The sequence below is a fragment of the Chelonoidis abingdonii genome, chromosome 2 (genome assembly GCF_003597395.2).
Source record: "Chelonoidis abingdonii isolate Lonesome George chromosome 2, CheloAbing_2.0, whole genome shotgun sequence".
Classification (NCBI taxonomy): Eukaryota; Metazoa; Chordata; order Testudines; family Testudinidae; genus Chelonoidis; species Chelonoidis abingdonii.
The window spans coordinates 258,228,467-258,244,657 of record NC_133770.1 but is presented as its reverse complement, the minus strand read 5'-3'; the positions used below and the strand labels follow the sequence as shown (position 1 = coordinate 258,244,657).

General features: G+C 38.8%; 1 protein-coding gene across 5 annotated transcripts in view; it reads left to right on the top strand.

Annotated features, from left to right (window-relative positions):
- The first annotated feature begins 3 nt into the window (after positions 1–3).
- Positions 4–16,191, top strand: part of RAD54B (RAD54 homolog B) — a 138,493-nt gene continuing 122,305 nt past the window's right edge. For 4 of the 5 annotated variants that reach the window (XM_075063105.1, XM_032787209.2, XM_075063104.1 and 1 more), the window contains exons 1-3: positions 4–171; positions 2,503–2,656; positions 3,772–3,952. In XM_075063105.1, coding sequence (XP_074919206.1) covers positions 2,519–2,656; positions 3,772–3,952 — 319 coding nt within the window. In that variant the 5' untranslated portion in view covers positions 4–171; positions 2,503–2,518. The remainder of the gene's footprint in view (positions 172–2,502; positions 2,657–3,771; positions 3,953–16,191) is intronic. The other variant, XM_032787210.2, reaches the window with a different exon arrangement.

Below are 16,191 nucleotides of genomic sequence, written 5' to 3'. Positions count from 1 at the left end.
GGTGACAAGAACATGCGCGGTTGAAAGATGGCCGGTGGGAGGAAAGCAGGGCGCATGCGCTTTGCGGCAAGTGGCTGACGGGAGCCGGTGGCTGCGGCGGGACGGTTGAGTTGGGCGCACCGCTCCGTGAGTGGGGCAGGAGCGCAGTGACTGAGGCGGCGGCGTCTGGCAGTGAGTGCCGGGGGCGGGGGAGCAAAGGGTGCTTGTAACAAGCTACTGGCTTGGCGGAGGGTGCTGAGCCCTGCCCCTGTGAGAAATCCTCCCAGCCCAGCAGCTCAAATTTTGGTGGGCCCCGACTTTTGGGTGGAGGGGCAATGACAGACCGTGCTAGCTCAGCTTCTCCCCAGATGCTTCCTAGCCCTGGTACTCCCAGACACTGGGCTTCACCTGCTGAGCTGGGCACCGGCGTGGGGCAGCACAGAAAATGGCAAGGCAGAGTTGCCGGAGCGCAGTTTTCTGAAGGGCGGTTGCATAACTCCGTCCTGGATTTCGGGTGCCCAAACGATGCTCCAGGCTGCTCTGGCAGCACTACACCCTGGCTCAGATGTGGGTGGGCCGGGATGCTAAGTGGCTATGCCCTTAGTATGAGAATATTGGCAGTCATCGCTTTTCCATAACGTTCTCTTCCAGTTCTCTTCCAGCCACTTGTCCTGTAAAATTAGACATCCTTGCCCAAAGCTTACAATTTAAGAGAAGACTGGTCCTAAGAAAACATAGATAATATGTGAAGTATAACCCATGTAACTTATAATAATGTTGACTGGTATCATTTTCATTGCTGTAAAAATAATACATTTTAAAAAAAATACAGTCAACCTAAGTCTTTCCATAGATGCATAAAGATACCTGCATGAGAGCCTGTTATAGGTTCTTAAGCTGAACAGCAACAAAGGAACTGATATTGAATCATTATAAAATCAAGAGAGGTAGCCGCTGGTTGCATCAATAGAGCCATAAGAAGAGGCTTGCAAATCTTGAATGTGGAAAAGCAAAGATATCTCTTTAAATAAGAGTGGTTCCTAGTACAACCCAGGGCGGCCCAGAGGATTCAGAGGGCCTGGGGCAAAGCAATTTCAGGGGCCCTTCCATAAAAAAAAAAGTTGCAATACCAGAGAATATTATATTCTCGTGGGGGCCTGGGGCAAATTGCCTCACTTGCCCCCGTCTCTGGGCGGCCCTGGTTCAACCACACTGAAAGTGACTAACATACAGGGTGAAATCAAATGGTGATCATTCTTCCATCCAGGTGTAGCTCTGCCAGTAGTTTCATACATGCACTCTGTTTGACTAGTTAGGTAAACCACAATTATAAAACAGTCATTGATGCTAAGTATTTTTGTATCTAAATCTTTTAAGAAGTGTTTTTTCTTAACAGTATCCTCTTAATTGCTTTTGTGTGAATGTTCTTAGAAGGGTTGCTGTGCAGCTAGTAGACCACTAGAGTGCAAAATAGTGCAAAAAAAGATTTGTGCCACTGGAGTATATAGTGGCTATCAAAACTCTCTGTGTCCTGTTCCCAAAAGGACAGAGATGTTTGTGTCACATGGAGGCCTACTGAGCTTTGACTGTATTCTTGGTCAATGTCTGTCATGTAATTAAAACAAAAAATTCTGGAAACCCAATTATAAAATAATTTCAGAGAATTAAACAAAACTTTAACTCATACATTGTGTCCCTGTACTGCCACATAACATTTTTATAGTAAAAACACATTATCTTCTTCAAGTTCTGTTGCAACAGATGCAAGTATACTGTATCAGAATGACTTGTTGGCGTATATTATAGTCCTGAGTTCATCTGCGTGGACAATGATCTTTGTTTGGAAAGCAACTAGCACTCTGTGGGTGCTACTGAAAATAAAAGATACAGAGTAGGTATCTGGATTGTAACAGTGCATATAGAGCTGAGACTGTACCCAGCTCTATTCCCATCTTGATTGGTTTAATTGATTATTAAAGGCAGAATTCTAATCTCAGTACTCTGTTTATGAGTACAGTAATGGATTTTCAAGATTAGCTGTGAAGGGCACAAGAGAAGTTTCCATTCTCAAATGTCTGTGTTTATTAGTCCATGTACAGTTTGTAGAAAAGTAATTTGTATACTGTTCATCCTTAAAGTACCTCTTGCTCTTGAGAAGTGAATCATTGGCTTTGTAGGTGAAAGTGGAAATGTTAATGACTGAGTCCTACAGTGTGGATTAGTGAATATACGGTTTACTATTTCCATTTCTCTGTTTTTAATTACGGTAGTTGCATGTCTTGTTTGAACATCTTGCATCAGTTTTGTACATATAGTATGTTAAACTTGACAACTAAAATTACTCTTGGAAATGATCTGAGATACAGACTGATAGATACTTTAATACAGACTGAGATAATTTCTGAGATACAGGCTGTGATAGATACTTTAATTTTTAAGATGTGCATGTTGAGTGATATCCTGTAATATTTCTGCCATTAAAGGTTCTTGCTACAAAAAACTTCTGTACTTGCTGTTTTTCAGACTGGCAGAAGTAAATATGAGGCGATCAGCAGCTCCAAGTCAACGTCTAGGGAATTCAGCTAAAAAGCCAAGGTTTATACCCCCAGGAAAAAATAACACCATCTGTCTGAAGAAAGAAAATGAAGAGCTGGTCCCAGAAATTAAGTCGACTGAGGTAAAAAGAAAAATGGGATGGGGAAACGTTTAGCTATGCAGCACCGCAACTAAAATAATTAGTTCTTACTCATGCAAGTAGTCGTAATGGGTCAGATTCTGACCTTTAAGTCATGCTGAATTATTCCTCAAATAGTCCCGTTACTACTCCAACTTCACCACTGAAGTAAAAGTGCTACTCAATATGAGTAAAAATTATCAGAATTCAGCATATGTACAAATCTTACTGTAGCCAATGCGTGGGTTGCAGAGTTGGCCTATGCTTCACTGGGTTACTGAGAGGTTGAACTGTAAAATGTTTTGAATATCCTGGCAAAAGCATTTCAGAAAAGAAGGTCCTTTCTTAAGATGGGTAATTCAAAAATGTCAATACACTGAGTCACAGTGTGGCGACAAGACAGCAAAGCTTCTGACACAGAAAGGAGTTCTGTATGTCATCATTTATGAGCCAAGATCAAGTGTAAGTAATCTCTTGGCCTATCCAAGGCCGTGATCAAGTGTCTTGATGTTTTTAGTCTTTTGGCCTCAAGATGAAAACTTTGTCTGTGTCTCTGGGACCTTGAGGTAAAAATATTATTTAAGTTATATCTTTAATTTTAAGGCTTCTGTTGAATAAAATTCACAAATAGAAGTTGCTGCTTTTGTGGATGGCCATTTATATTAAAAACCCATTTGTTTATTTGCATGTGTCGGTATGTATGCACACAAATATACACAGTAGAGGCTTGATTTTTCCATCCTTATGCATGAATAGTACCTTACTTCTCAGCTGGTACCACTGAAAATCTATGGGACTATTCAGTGTAAGTAAAGGGTGGCAGAATTTGGACTAGAGTGACTTGCAAACTTACCACAGAGAAGGAATGATTGATCCTGACCTGTATAAACTTCAAAATTGCGGAGAGCTGCTAAAGTTTGGATGTGGGTAGTACCTAATTATTGTCTTAAAATGGCAACAGGAGAAATTTAGATTTTAATATTTTTGTAAAGTGTGAGATGATTTTCTGTAATACATTTAAATATGGAAAAGAACTATATATCTTTCAAGGAAAAACAGATTTTTCACTTTTCCATTAAGGGTTGGGAAAATGCTATCCTGAATTTCTGTTTTTGTAGGTAGAAGAGAAACAGCAGAGCGGCTCTGGGCATACAAGAGCTCTTTCTAGAATATGTGGTATAAATATAAATTCTACACAGGCTGTGGAATCTCTTGGAGAAATAAGCTCAATGGAAAAGTGTAATGGAGAAAATGAGTGTAAGTCTACTGGAATGAAAAAAGTAAATAGAACTAAAGCAGGTAAGAGTCCACTTTTTTAAAGTTACTGTGATATAATTTGAAAGTGTTTGAAAAACATAAGGCTGATTTGTTACTCATTGACATGACATGAATGTTGCATAAATGCTTAAAGTCTTGTAGTGGTAGCATTATCTCCTGTATTACCAAAAAAAAAAAAAAATTAAAGTTGCTCAAATCCACTGCTTTCCTCAACCCCTCCCTTTTATTGGGTGGGGGATCTAAAAGAAAGTGGTGAGATTCTTGGAGACCAGCTTTTGGTGCCACCTTTCTAAGTCCTGGTCTAAACTAAAAAGTTAGGTCAGCCCAGCTGCATCACTCAGGGATGTTCAAAGTCCATACCCCTGAGCAACATGGTTAAGCCAACATAACTCCTGGTGTACACAACACTAGGTTGACCAAAGAATTCTTCTGTTGACTTAACTACTGCCTCTTGGGGAGGTGGATTACCTATGCTGATGGGAGAGCCCGTCCTGTTGGTGTAGTTAGTGTCTACACTGAAGCCCTACAATGCTGCCGCTGTGCTGGTGTAGCGTTTCACGTATAAACAAGTCCTAACACTTTTTGTTTTCTGTTAAGTTACTATTTTTAATTTTTCTGACTTAATGATTAATAATAGCTTATTATTGTAAGTGTAGTGTGTTTAATTGAGCCTGCCGTTTTAAAAAAAAAAAATCCACTACTGTTTATAATTGTAGTTTAAATTTGTGACTCTTTATAACCCTTGGAATTGTAATCAAGTCTTTGTTTAACAAAGTGATGTTCAACCCTATTATAAAATGTAACTGATGTGATGGTTTAACATTTTTGTTCCGTAAAAAAACTGTTTTTTTACGGAACTTCATAATATATGTTGGTGCATATGATCACTTGACTTCTTTGGAGCAGTTGTTAGGGGCTTCTTTCATTACTTTGTTTTTTGAGTCTTTACCTGATGTGTCTTGTAATGATTGCGAAAATGGTGATTAGAAATTATTGTTTTGTCCTCATACATTATGGTGATCTAGAGCTTTCACAATAAAATCACAAACCTCGGTTTGTTTGAAAGGGACTGCTCAACTTTTTAAGACCCTCACATTTACCTGTCTTATACATTAACACCTGTTCCTTCTGATGCTTATAATTTAAACACAAGTTTTAAAGTGTTTGTGTGTGGTAGGAAGAGTGGCCAGAGGAAACTTTTTTTGGTTTTGAATAACTTATGGTCTTCTATGATGTAAGTGCATGTTCAGTGTTTGTGTTTTCTGGGTGCATTAAATTGCACACTGGCAGATGCTTCAAAATGATATACTTGTGGAAGAACCTCTGTCAGCAGATTCTCCCACAAAAATTGCTATAGAAGTGAAAGATTGCCACTGGAAGTCATAGTGCTAAAGGGAGAATACTGCTGGCATAGATTTTCTGTGGAGATCCATGTTAGTACTTCTGAAATAGAGTTGTGAATAGAGGGACGTAGTGTTGCCTAATGGATAGAGCACTGGACTAAAACTCAGGACACTGGGTTCCATTCCCAGCTCACCTGCTGGGTGACATTGGACAAATCATTTCATCTCTTGTGTCTCAGTTTCTCCTTTTGTAAAATGGATGCTGACCTCCTTTGTAAAGCACTGATGAAAAGCACTATATAAGAAGAGCTTTATTTTGTTGTTATAAATACTGCTTAAAGTAATCACTGTTACTGGGATACAAGCACCAGTTTCTGCTAGCATATCCCTGGATCCAGACTTTACCAAGACTTAATTTGTTTTCAGTATCCTGTATTTTCCAAGGTACCCATATAAGTCCTACCAGTTGTACCGTTTCATCTACTACTCAGCACAACTATTGCAACAATTATATAAATGATGTAAGCCATAAACTTCAGTCAGAGCATGAAACTTAATAATCAATTTTATTTTGTTAAAGCTGCTGCTATGAAACTCAAAAAGAATAGAAACCGGTTATGAAAATCAGATTACATAGATTTTTTTTGACTATAATGAATTTATATATGAATTTTCTAACCAAGTGGTAAAATCAGTTTGGTTTGGTTAAAGGGATATTATCGTGATGATGTAATTTAATTTTTATTAGTAAAAGCTAGTTTTTTTTTTTGTTTTTTTTTTTTAGACGATTAAAACAATTTAACAAATCTTAATTTCTTCTACCCTATCTGTTTGTTACCTACATATCATTCAGTTTGGACAATGAAGCTGGATTAGTAAGTTTCACTTTTTGTTTCTTCTGTACTGGCACAATGCTGCTGTGTTTTTTAGGTTTCAAACACAGCAGGAGACTATGCAAACAAATGCCTCAGTTTCCACTGAAATTCTTATGAAACACCTGTAGACGCTGAAACAATTAAGTTCATTTGGATGGTCATTCTGATACTGCTCCCGGAGAATGCTCTGCATTCAATCTTCTAAAACCTGAAAATTGACATTCCAGCTGCACATTTTCATTGTGTCCCTTTTCTGGAACTTATGCAATTGTATTAGATAGCATCTATGTAAAAACTGTACTCATAGCTAACATAAAAGAACTCTTGCCTTTCTAGCTTTAGTTTAGACTGAAAATATTATGTACTTGTTTTCTGGAAAATTTTCCTGATAAAACCATGCATGTTCTCAGACACACAACCCTGAAGAATTTTTGTACTGAATTTTAATATTTAGGTGCAGATTGACAAAAAGGTCCTATTACACAACAAGCCGTTAAAGTAGAATTATGCTTAGTGAAAAATACGATGCTCCTTCAAAAACACATAGTTTTGGAGGATACTCCTTTTTTAATCATTACTGCTGTTGGACTATCAGTCTCTTTTGAAGTGGCAAAGTGTGGTAGTGTAACTTGAACTTTTTTGTATTCAGAACATAGGACATGATTTGTTGGCAGCTAAGTTAGTTTTCATAATAACAAAGCATGGTGACTAGTTGTTAAAATGTGCTAGCAGCACATTTAGAAAACTTAGAACAGTGGTCCCCAACACAGTGCCCGCGGGCGCCATGGCACCTGCCGAGGCATTTATGTGTGCCCGCCTAGTGCCCAGCAGGGGAGGGAAGTTGTGGCCCCGCCCATGCTGGGGACAGAGAATTCTGGGGCTGCAGGCTTCATTCTATGTTAAAGTAAGAATAATAAATAAAATATATTTGGACCAGCAGTTCAACAATGTTTCACTTATTTATTTTTAAGAAGATGAAAACTGTTTATGATATTTATTTTGTAAAAACGCCTTAATTTTTCTTATAGGTAGATAAAAAAGAGCAAATTCACATGATAAGCTGAAAGAGTATTTTCCAAATGTATTAATACCTTTTACATGTAAAATTATCCTTTTTTTCTTATGGATTCATATATTATGTATATTAAATATGATTTTTTGTATATTTAATGTACAAATACAAAATAAGCCTTGAAAAATTATTGGCGCCCACCACACACTTCTGAAAACATGCGTGTGCTACTAGCCACGAAAAGGTTGGAGACCACTGACTTAGAGCAATGCTACTAGTGAGTGAATACATTTGGTGCTGTGACTTCCTACATAACAGAACCTCTGAGCACTATCTTAGTATAAATAAGTGCTACGTCTAAATCAATCCAAAGGAGGTAGCAGGAGTAGGCAGTTCTTAATGAAGAAGGGAAAGGATGGTTTTGCAGTCCAAGCCTTGGACTGGAACTTGGGAACTCTGTTCAGTTCCTGATTTTTGCCACAGGCTTCATATACGACCATGGGCAAATCAGTTACCTGTGCCTCAATTCTCATCAGGAAAATGAGGTAATAATACTTCTGTATTTTAGAGAGGCTTTGTTGGGTGGTAAGTGCCATGAAGAGACTAAGGGCATGTCTACATGTACAGTGCTGCAGCAGCACTGATACAGCTGCGTTGCTGTAGCGCATCTGGTGAAGACATTCTATGCTGATGGGAGAGAGCTCTCCCATTGGCATAATAAAACCACATCCGCAAATGGCAGAAACTATGTCACATGGGGAAGCTCTGTGCACATGAGCGCTTATGTTAATATAACTTATGTCACTCAAGGGGTGTGGTTTATTCACACCCCTGAGTGACATAAGTTATGCCATCCTAGGCTGTAGTGTAGACATAGCCTAAATAAATTTTATTTGTTAGAACTCTTCCCACCCATTTGTATATGGGTAACCTTACCCTTTATTCGTTTGTTTGATATCCTGAGAGAGTGATGTGCTCTCTCTCCTTTTATCTGGAAACATTCTGTTTTTTGATTACTATTATTTTTTGGTGAAGAGTGGATGAGGTTTCTGTCTTCTTTTATTTATTTTTTGGCTTTTCCTTTTTCCTGCATTTCAAAGTTTGCATGCTCTTTGGAAGTAGTGTACATTGAGAATTCCTGGGGGCCATGCCAAATATACTTTCATTGCTAACCATGGCAGCAGAGAGAAGAGAAAATTGATTTGTAGAACTGGTCTCTGACACTACAGCTCTCTTCCTATGAACTGCTCCAGCAGCCAGCTGCTTTGGAGCAGCTGTGCAAATAGAAGGTGGCTTTTCAGAAGAAGGCCTCCAGCTAGATCACATTTACATTGGAGAAGTGGAGGGGAGACAGTGAGGCAGGGTATGGGGAATCCAGTAGTTTAGTTAACCTTGCCCTTATTGCTCTTCTTCCTTGCCTCCAGATTAGTTTAGTGTCTTCACACTGGGCAGCAGTGTTCTTATGCAAGAAGTTTGGGTAATTTAAAAAAAAATCTTTAAATATATTTGAAAAAAGTGTGAGATCTCCCAGTATGAAAATTCTTAACAGTGCTGAGTTCAGAAGCTATCAGGGAGAATCTAGTTGCGCTTGATAAGTCTTATGCCTTGTCCTAACTGCCTGTCAAGTTTCACTTGTAACCAGTGTGACAGTAGCTTGCATTTGGAGTGTCAGTGGATATACATCAGTGTCTTTAGGCAATTGTGCAAAACAACATTCTTAATCTTGAAGTGAGAATCATAAAACTAATTGTTTCCAGCAGTTTGAATTGAACAGTACATTTAACTGAATATTTTTCGTTTTTTTTCCCCCATGGAATTTCTTCAGTTGTATTCAGCTGGAAAACTGAAGTGAGTCAAACAATTTTTTTTTTTTTATTATTCTCAAGAATGTGCTGAGGGACTTATTCAAATCACTGTGCTGAACTGTGAGAAATTAAATTAAATCAGACTTTCAGTTTAATAAATACAAATCGCATAGAAAGCATTACAAAGTGTGAATCAAAAACACAAGCATATCTTAAACTTGTTTACTGCTATTTTTATGGAAGCTTTAAAAGGAAACTTGAAATATAACAATAGGACAAAACATAACTGGACATTCAGAAGATTCAATATCTGAACCTCAGATGAAGGAAGATATTTCATTTTTTCTTTACAAAATTTAAAAGTAAATCCTTGTAAAAAGTAATTTGAAAAACATACATTTATGAACTAAGTATTACTGTACTGTAAATTCAGTGTGAGACTAGAATGATTACAACATACAATCTCCGGGGTAAATCTTGACAAATATATTCAATACAATAAAAATAACATGGACAGAGCAGGGAAAAGTGAAACCCAAATAGTTATTCAAAATTAAGAAAAAAAATTGGTAAATAAGGTGTTCTTTTCTCACCATGGAATATGTCAAATTTATTTTTGTCACTGGTGATCAGGAAAAATATACTCCTTGCCATACTCCGAATACTCCCCAAACCTTGTGAAAGTTAGATGCACAAAAGGCTGCATCTTGTACTCTAGCACTTGTAAATTCAGGTTTAAACATATCTAACTTTCTCTGACATACCTGTGCATGTGGAGAAGAGTCAGGAAATATGGATGTGGTAGCCCAAATAACCAGGGTGGATTTGATTGAAATCAAATTGATTTAAATCCTTAAATCACTGGTTGGGAAGACTCGATTTAATCATGGATTTCTACATAAAAGTGCTTTGTTGGTTGGTATAACCTTAATACATATTTTGCACAACTCAGATGTAGGTTTCATTTTTAGAAGATGCACACTCTACATTTTTAAATAGTGATTTATTTTGAAAACTTTTCAGATTAGTTTTACAGCTATATCAGAAAATGAATGATTGTTTGGTTGTTTCATTTACCAAAGGTAATTGAAGCAGATATTTATGAAGTCATTGGGAGGTGAACTATCTCCAGTTCAACAGGTTAGTCACTAATATTTTTGCCATGCTGTATTAGGAGGAGAACATCACCAGATAGACATTTAAATTGTTTTATTTAACTAAAACAACGTTATGTATTCTGGATTTTTTTTCTTCAACAGCAAACATAATATTTTAACAAAACAAGCATATGAATTTTTGAATTGTTAAACATTCAAGTTTTTTTAAATCAGGTTTGTTTTTGTTAAAATTGTTTAACTAAAATAGTTAAATGAAATATTAAAAGAAATTAAATCGACTGTGGCAGCCAGGTCAACATGAGAAACTTAAAATATTAGCTTTTGCAGCTAACTCAGTCGTCTTCACCTTCATTTTCCTGTTTGTTCATAATCTGGAAAAGAAAAACAAGCTTTCCTGCTTTTTCAGGTCCCAAACAATTTCTCAATTTGGAATGAATTAGTCCAAAGAAAGAAAATATTCTTTCTACACAGTCAGAAGAATCTACTGCTGTTAAAAGTGAGATTATCACTTCAGCAGTCTCTGAATCCAAGTACTTAAGTCAGGGGTCTCAAAATCCTGGCCCGCGGGCCATCTGCAGCCTGAGAACCTCCCCACTGTGGCCTGCAGAAACTTTTTAAAAAGTTCTTTCATCCGACCCTCATGTCTGCTGGCTTGGCGGGGGGAGACCCATGCTGCCGGCTGTCTGCTGCAGGTGCTGCCCCCGCAGCTCCCATTGGCTGGGGGAGAGGGACAGAGGTACCATCACTAGTTGCTGGTCAGAGTCATCCATGGAGGCAGCATCACTAGTTGCCGGGCAGTGAGCCAGGGCGACATGAGGCCCAGGGAGTGAGGGAAAAGGGTGGGAAATAGGCTGGGAGGTGGTGTGAACACCATCTTCAGTGACATTATTGGCCTGCTGGGAGGATTTGAGGACTGGCCCTAAGGTAAATTGAGTTTGAGACCCCTGGCTTAAGTGACTTCCACCAGTTCCCTGGTGTGACTTTCTTTAAAACATTATCAGCAAACATATATTTCTTGAATGGTTCTTATTCCCAAACTGAGTCTTTTTTATGGCCTGCTGCCATTATAGGTTCTCTCTTCTAATGAGAGAATGGTATGGTAAAAATCAAATCAATGAAAGGTACACTCAGAAAGACCTCAAGACTTCTGGAATATGCTGCTTAAATAATTCCACTTTTTTTTCTACTGCCTGTCCCTCCTGTCTCACATTTATCTCCAGACTTCTTCTCCTTGTCCAGATCTAATCTGCCCCCAACTATCTTCTATTCACTGAACTTTTTGAAACTGCACTTTTAGAGAGAGGTAAGGGATTGACTCTGTGTAGACAAATTTGCAGAGGGACAGTAGGGTTGAGGTCTGTTATTTCTCACCTCTATAAATTATTTATATTTAAAATAACATGCTTATGAACAGCAAAAATTATCTCTGGAGTGCTCCCAGTTCCATGCACAGGGCCAGTTACAAGGCAGCACTGCAGAGTCTCAATGCGTGACTGAGATGATGGGGTAGGGAGGAGGGGTTTAGATTAGAAACGGGGGAAACTTTTGGGAAAGGGGGAGCCTATACAGGAAGGATAGGCTCCACCTAAACCAAAATGGAACCAGACTGCTGGCACTTAACATTAAAAAGGTCGTGGAGCAGTTTTTAAACTAAGGGCTGGGGGAAAGCTGACAGGTGCGGATGTCCGAACCACGTGCGCTTCGGACATCCATTAGGGGAGGATTTATTAATAGAGAATCTCTATGTCCTAGTGAAGATGGGCGGATGGAAAATGATAAAATAGAGGCAGGGTCTGATCAGAAACAGTCAAATAAAAGAGAGTCCCATTCAGTTACATCATGTAATGGCAGATGGCCAAAAGGAGACAAGTTTTTAAAGTGCTTATATACCAATGCTAGAAGTGTAAATAATAAAATGGGTGAACTAGAGTGCCTCATATTAAATGAGGAGATTGATATAGTAGGCATCAGAGAAACTTAGTGGAATGAGGATAATCAATGGAATACAGTAATATCAGGGTACAAAATATATTGGAAGGACAGAAAAGGTTGTGGTGGTGGAGTGGCGGCCCTATATGTGAAAGAAAGTGTAGAATCCAATGAAGAATTGTAAATTAATCAAACTGTACCATAGAATCTCTATGGATAGAAATTCCATACTCTAACAATAAGAATATAGCAGTAGGGGTATATTACCGACCACCTGACCAGGATGGTGAGAGTGACTGTGAAATGCTCAGGGAGATTAGACATAATAATCTCTAATCATTATTAGTAATCATTATCAATAATTATTAATAATAATGGAGGATTTCAGTTATCGCCGTATTGACTGGGTACATGTCACCTCAGGACGGGATGCAGAGATAAAGTTTCTTGACACCTTAAATGACACCTTCTTGGAGCAGTTGGTCCTGGAACCCACCAGAGGAGAGGCAATTCTTCATTTAGTCCTAAGTGGAGCACAGGATCTGGTTCAAGAGGTGAATATAGCTGGACTACTGATAATACTGACCGTAATAGAATTAAATTTAATATCCCTGTGGCAGGAAAAACACCAGAGCAGCCCAACACTGTAGCATTTAATTTCAGAAAGGGGAACTACACAAAAATGAGGAGGTTAGTTAAACAAATTAAAGGATACAGTGCTAAAAGTGAAATCTCTGCAAACTGCGTGGAAACTTTAAAGACACCATAATAGAGGCTCAACTTAAGTGTATACCCCAAATTAAAAAACACAGTAAGAGAACAAAAAAAGAGCCACTGTGGCTAAACAGCAAAGTAAAAGAAGCAGTGAGAGGCAAAAAGGCATCCTTTAAAAAGTGGAAGTTATATCCTAGTGAGGAAAATAGAAAAGAGCATAAACTCTGGCAAATGAAGTGTAAATATACAACTAGGAAGGCCAAAAAAGAATTTGAGGAACAGTTAGCCAAAGACTCAAAAAAGTAATCACAAATATTTTTTTTAATACATCAGAAGCAGGAAGCCTGCTAAAAAACCAATGGGAACACTGGACGATTGAGGTGCTAAATGAGCACTTAAGGACGATAAGGCCATTGCGGAGAAACTAAATTAATTCTTTGCATTGGTCTTCACTGCTCAGGATGTGAGGGAGATTCCCAAACCTGAGCCATTATTTTTAGGTAACATCTGAGGTGCTGTCCCAGATTGAGGTATCATTAGAGGTGGTTTTGGAACAAATTGATAAATTAAACAGCAATAAGTCACCAGGACCAGATGGTATTCACCCAAGAGTTCTGAAGGAACTCAAATGTGAAATTGCAGAACTACTACCTGTAATCTGTAACCTATCATTTAAATCAGTTTCTGTACCAGATGACTGGAGGATAGCTAATGTGACTCCAATTTTTAAAAAGGGCTCCAGCGGTGATCCAGGCAATTGCAGGTCTGTAAGCCTGACTTCAGTACTGGGCAAACTGGTTCAAACTATAATAAAGAACAATATTGTCAGACATATAGATTAACATAATTTGTTGAGGAAGAGTCAACATAGTTTTAGTAAAGGGAAATCATGCCTCACCAAACAACTTGAATTCTTTGAAGGGGTCAACAAGCATGTGGACCAAAGGGATCCAGTGGATATAGTGTATTTAGATTTTCAGAAAGCCTTGACAAGGTAAGCTGCCACGGGATAAGAGGGAAGGTGCTCTCCCGGATTGATAACTGGTTAAAAGATAGGAAACAAAGGATAGGTATAAATGGTCAGTTCTCAGAATGGAGAGAGGTAAATAGTGGTGTCCCCCAGGGCTCTGTTCTGGGACCAGTCCTATTCAACATATTCATAAATGATTTGGAAAAAAAGGTAAATAGTGAGGTGGCAAAATTTGCAGATACAAAATTACTAAAGATAGCTAAGACCCAGGCACATTGCATTTCGCATCTCATAGCCATCCTATGATAGACTAATACATCCAGGGCTTTCACTTTCTCTGTCACTTCCAACTGATAAGTCCCCAAAACGTAGCAGAAATTCTTGTTGTTAATCTCTAAATGCATTACCTTGTACTTTGCACTATTAAATTTCAACCCATTTTTGTAACTGCAGTTTTCAAGATCGTCCAGATCTCTTCATATGATATTCCAGTCCTCTTCCATACTGGCAATACCTCCCAACTTTGTGTCATCCACAAATTCTGCCACACTTGTTAATATTAGTCATGAAGACAGTTAGTAATTTTGTAAACTGCAAGTGTGAAGGATTAATGTCAGTGTAAGTGTAATGTAGTAGGGGAATGTCAAAAGTAATAGTATGTACAACTCTTATGTTCTCCTTCTTCCTGCATCTCAGTTTGAAGTACAGATCAGAGTTCTGTCTTTTCAGGACTTTTCAGAAAGCATTACAAGTTAAACCTCAGGGCTATTGTATGTAAAACCCTGATAATTAACTGTTCCCAGTCAGCTTCTTAATAAACAAACATTAATGAACAGAAGCATTGTAAATAGTACTTGGAATACTGTGAATCACTTAACAAGAGGAGTTAGACAATAAATCTAGGTGTTGTCTTTATACGGATGTCCCCACTTTGTTGCTGTTACATATATTTAAATATTTAGTTCCAACATAACTTCTCTAACAGTGAGGGTAATTAACCATTGGAGCACCTTAGCAAAGGTTGCAGCGGATTCTCGTTTCCTGGAATTTTTAAGATCAAGATTGGATGTTTTTCTAGAAGATATGCGCTAGTTCAAACAACAATTATTTGGGGGGAGTTCTATGGCCTGTATTATGCAGGAGGTTAGACTAGATGATCACAATGGTCCCTCCGGCCTTGGAATCTATGAATTTATACTTCAGCGCGCGCGCACACTCTCACGCATTCCTTGCTAGTCTTTTTTTAGAGAGGGTTTCTCAGTCTTTATAGTGCAACCATAAGGTGTAGCATGTGTCACCTGGACTCTTCAGAGCTTGAGAAAAATGGTAGCACCTCAGTCCTTATCCAAAAAATTCAGAATCCTGTAAAGCAAACAAGCAGTCTGGGGATCTCTACAGCTAGCAGCATTCCAGCCCTGGGTCTCAGTTGCTGGTAATATAAAAATCTGTAACCTGTATCCAAAGCAGCGAAAGTCTTGAGACCCAGCACTCATAGCAGAGACATCTCTTGGTCCTGTGTCAATCAGCTGCTAAGTCCACAAGGCTGTCTCCAATTCCTATATTTCTCATCTTCCCCTCTGAGATCTGGTTGGCTCAGCTCTCAGAGGGTAAAAGGGGGTGACCTCAAACAAAATTTTATAGGTAACTCTAAAAAATGCCAACTAAAATCCCTGTCTTACCCCCCACCCCATTGCTTTTCTCCCTTTCTTTGGGCCAAGAAAGTCAAATACTGCAACATATGGCATGTCGGTTGTGCTCCTATTTAAACAATTGACATCCCTGCAATCTGATGACATCTGTGACCCACTATAATGTCCTATCTACATGTGTCTGCAAAGTCAGGTAGTAAAGAAAGGTATATGCAGTGATACTTTATCACTTGGAGATCTTGGGTCTCCAGAAGAGTACAGAATCAAAGACTAGTCCCCAAGTTTGACTGGGATGACTTCTAGCTCTAACTGGTCAGATAGTCTCACCACATCTGTGCTACCCTCCACAGATGTTGTGATGGGAATAGGCAGATTCATCTTAGCTGCAGTGAGCTGCTCATATCATGAAATTTCCCTTGATTTTCATCAAGTGAAGTACTCTGGTTTGGGTCAAATTCCTCCACCAGTGTCTTAAGTTCAAATTGCAGAGTCAAATCAAATGAAGATTGTGTTAAGCCTGCACACCTGCATTAGATCCCTTCTGTTGAGATCTCCTGTTTATTTGAGTCTCTTCCAGCAACTCTACCTCTGTTATCTTTGGACCAGATGCTTTAATGTTCAAAAACTTGACAGGCTTTTCTACAGAAGCATTCCGTCTGATATGTGTGGCAAATTGCCGGTACTGTTATGCTGGGTCTCACGCTTTCTCTTCTTTGGGGAAGGTTCAGGGCGCCATTGCTTGCCTCTGAACCAGTATTTTAATTACCCCACTAGTGTCCTTGAGGAGGGGAATGGAGAGGGAGGGACCTGGGCCTGCCCTCTTCTCCAGGTCCCAACCCAGGGGC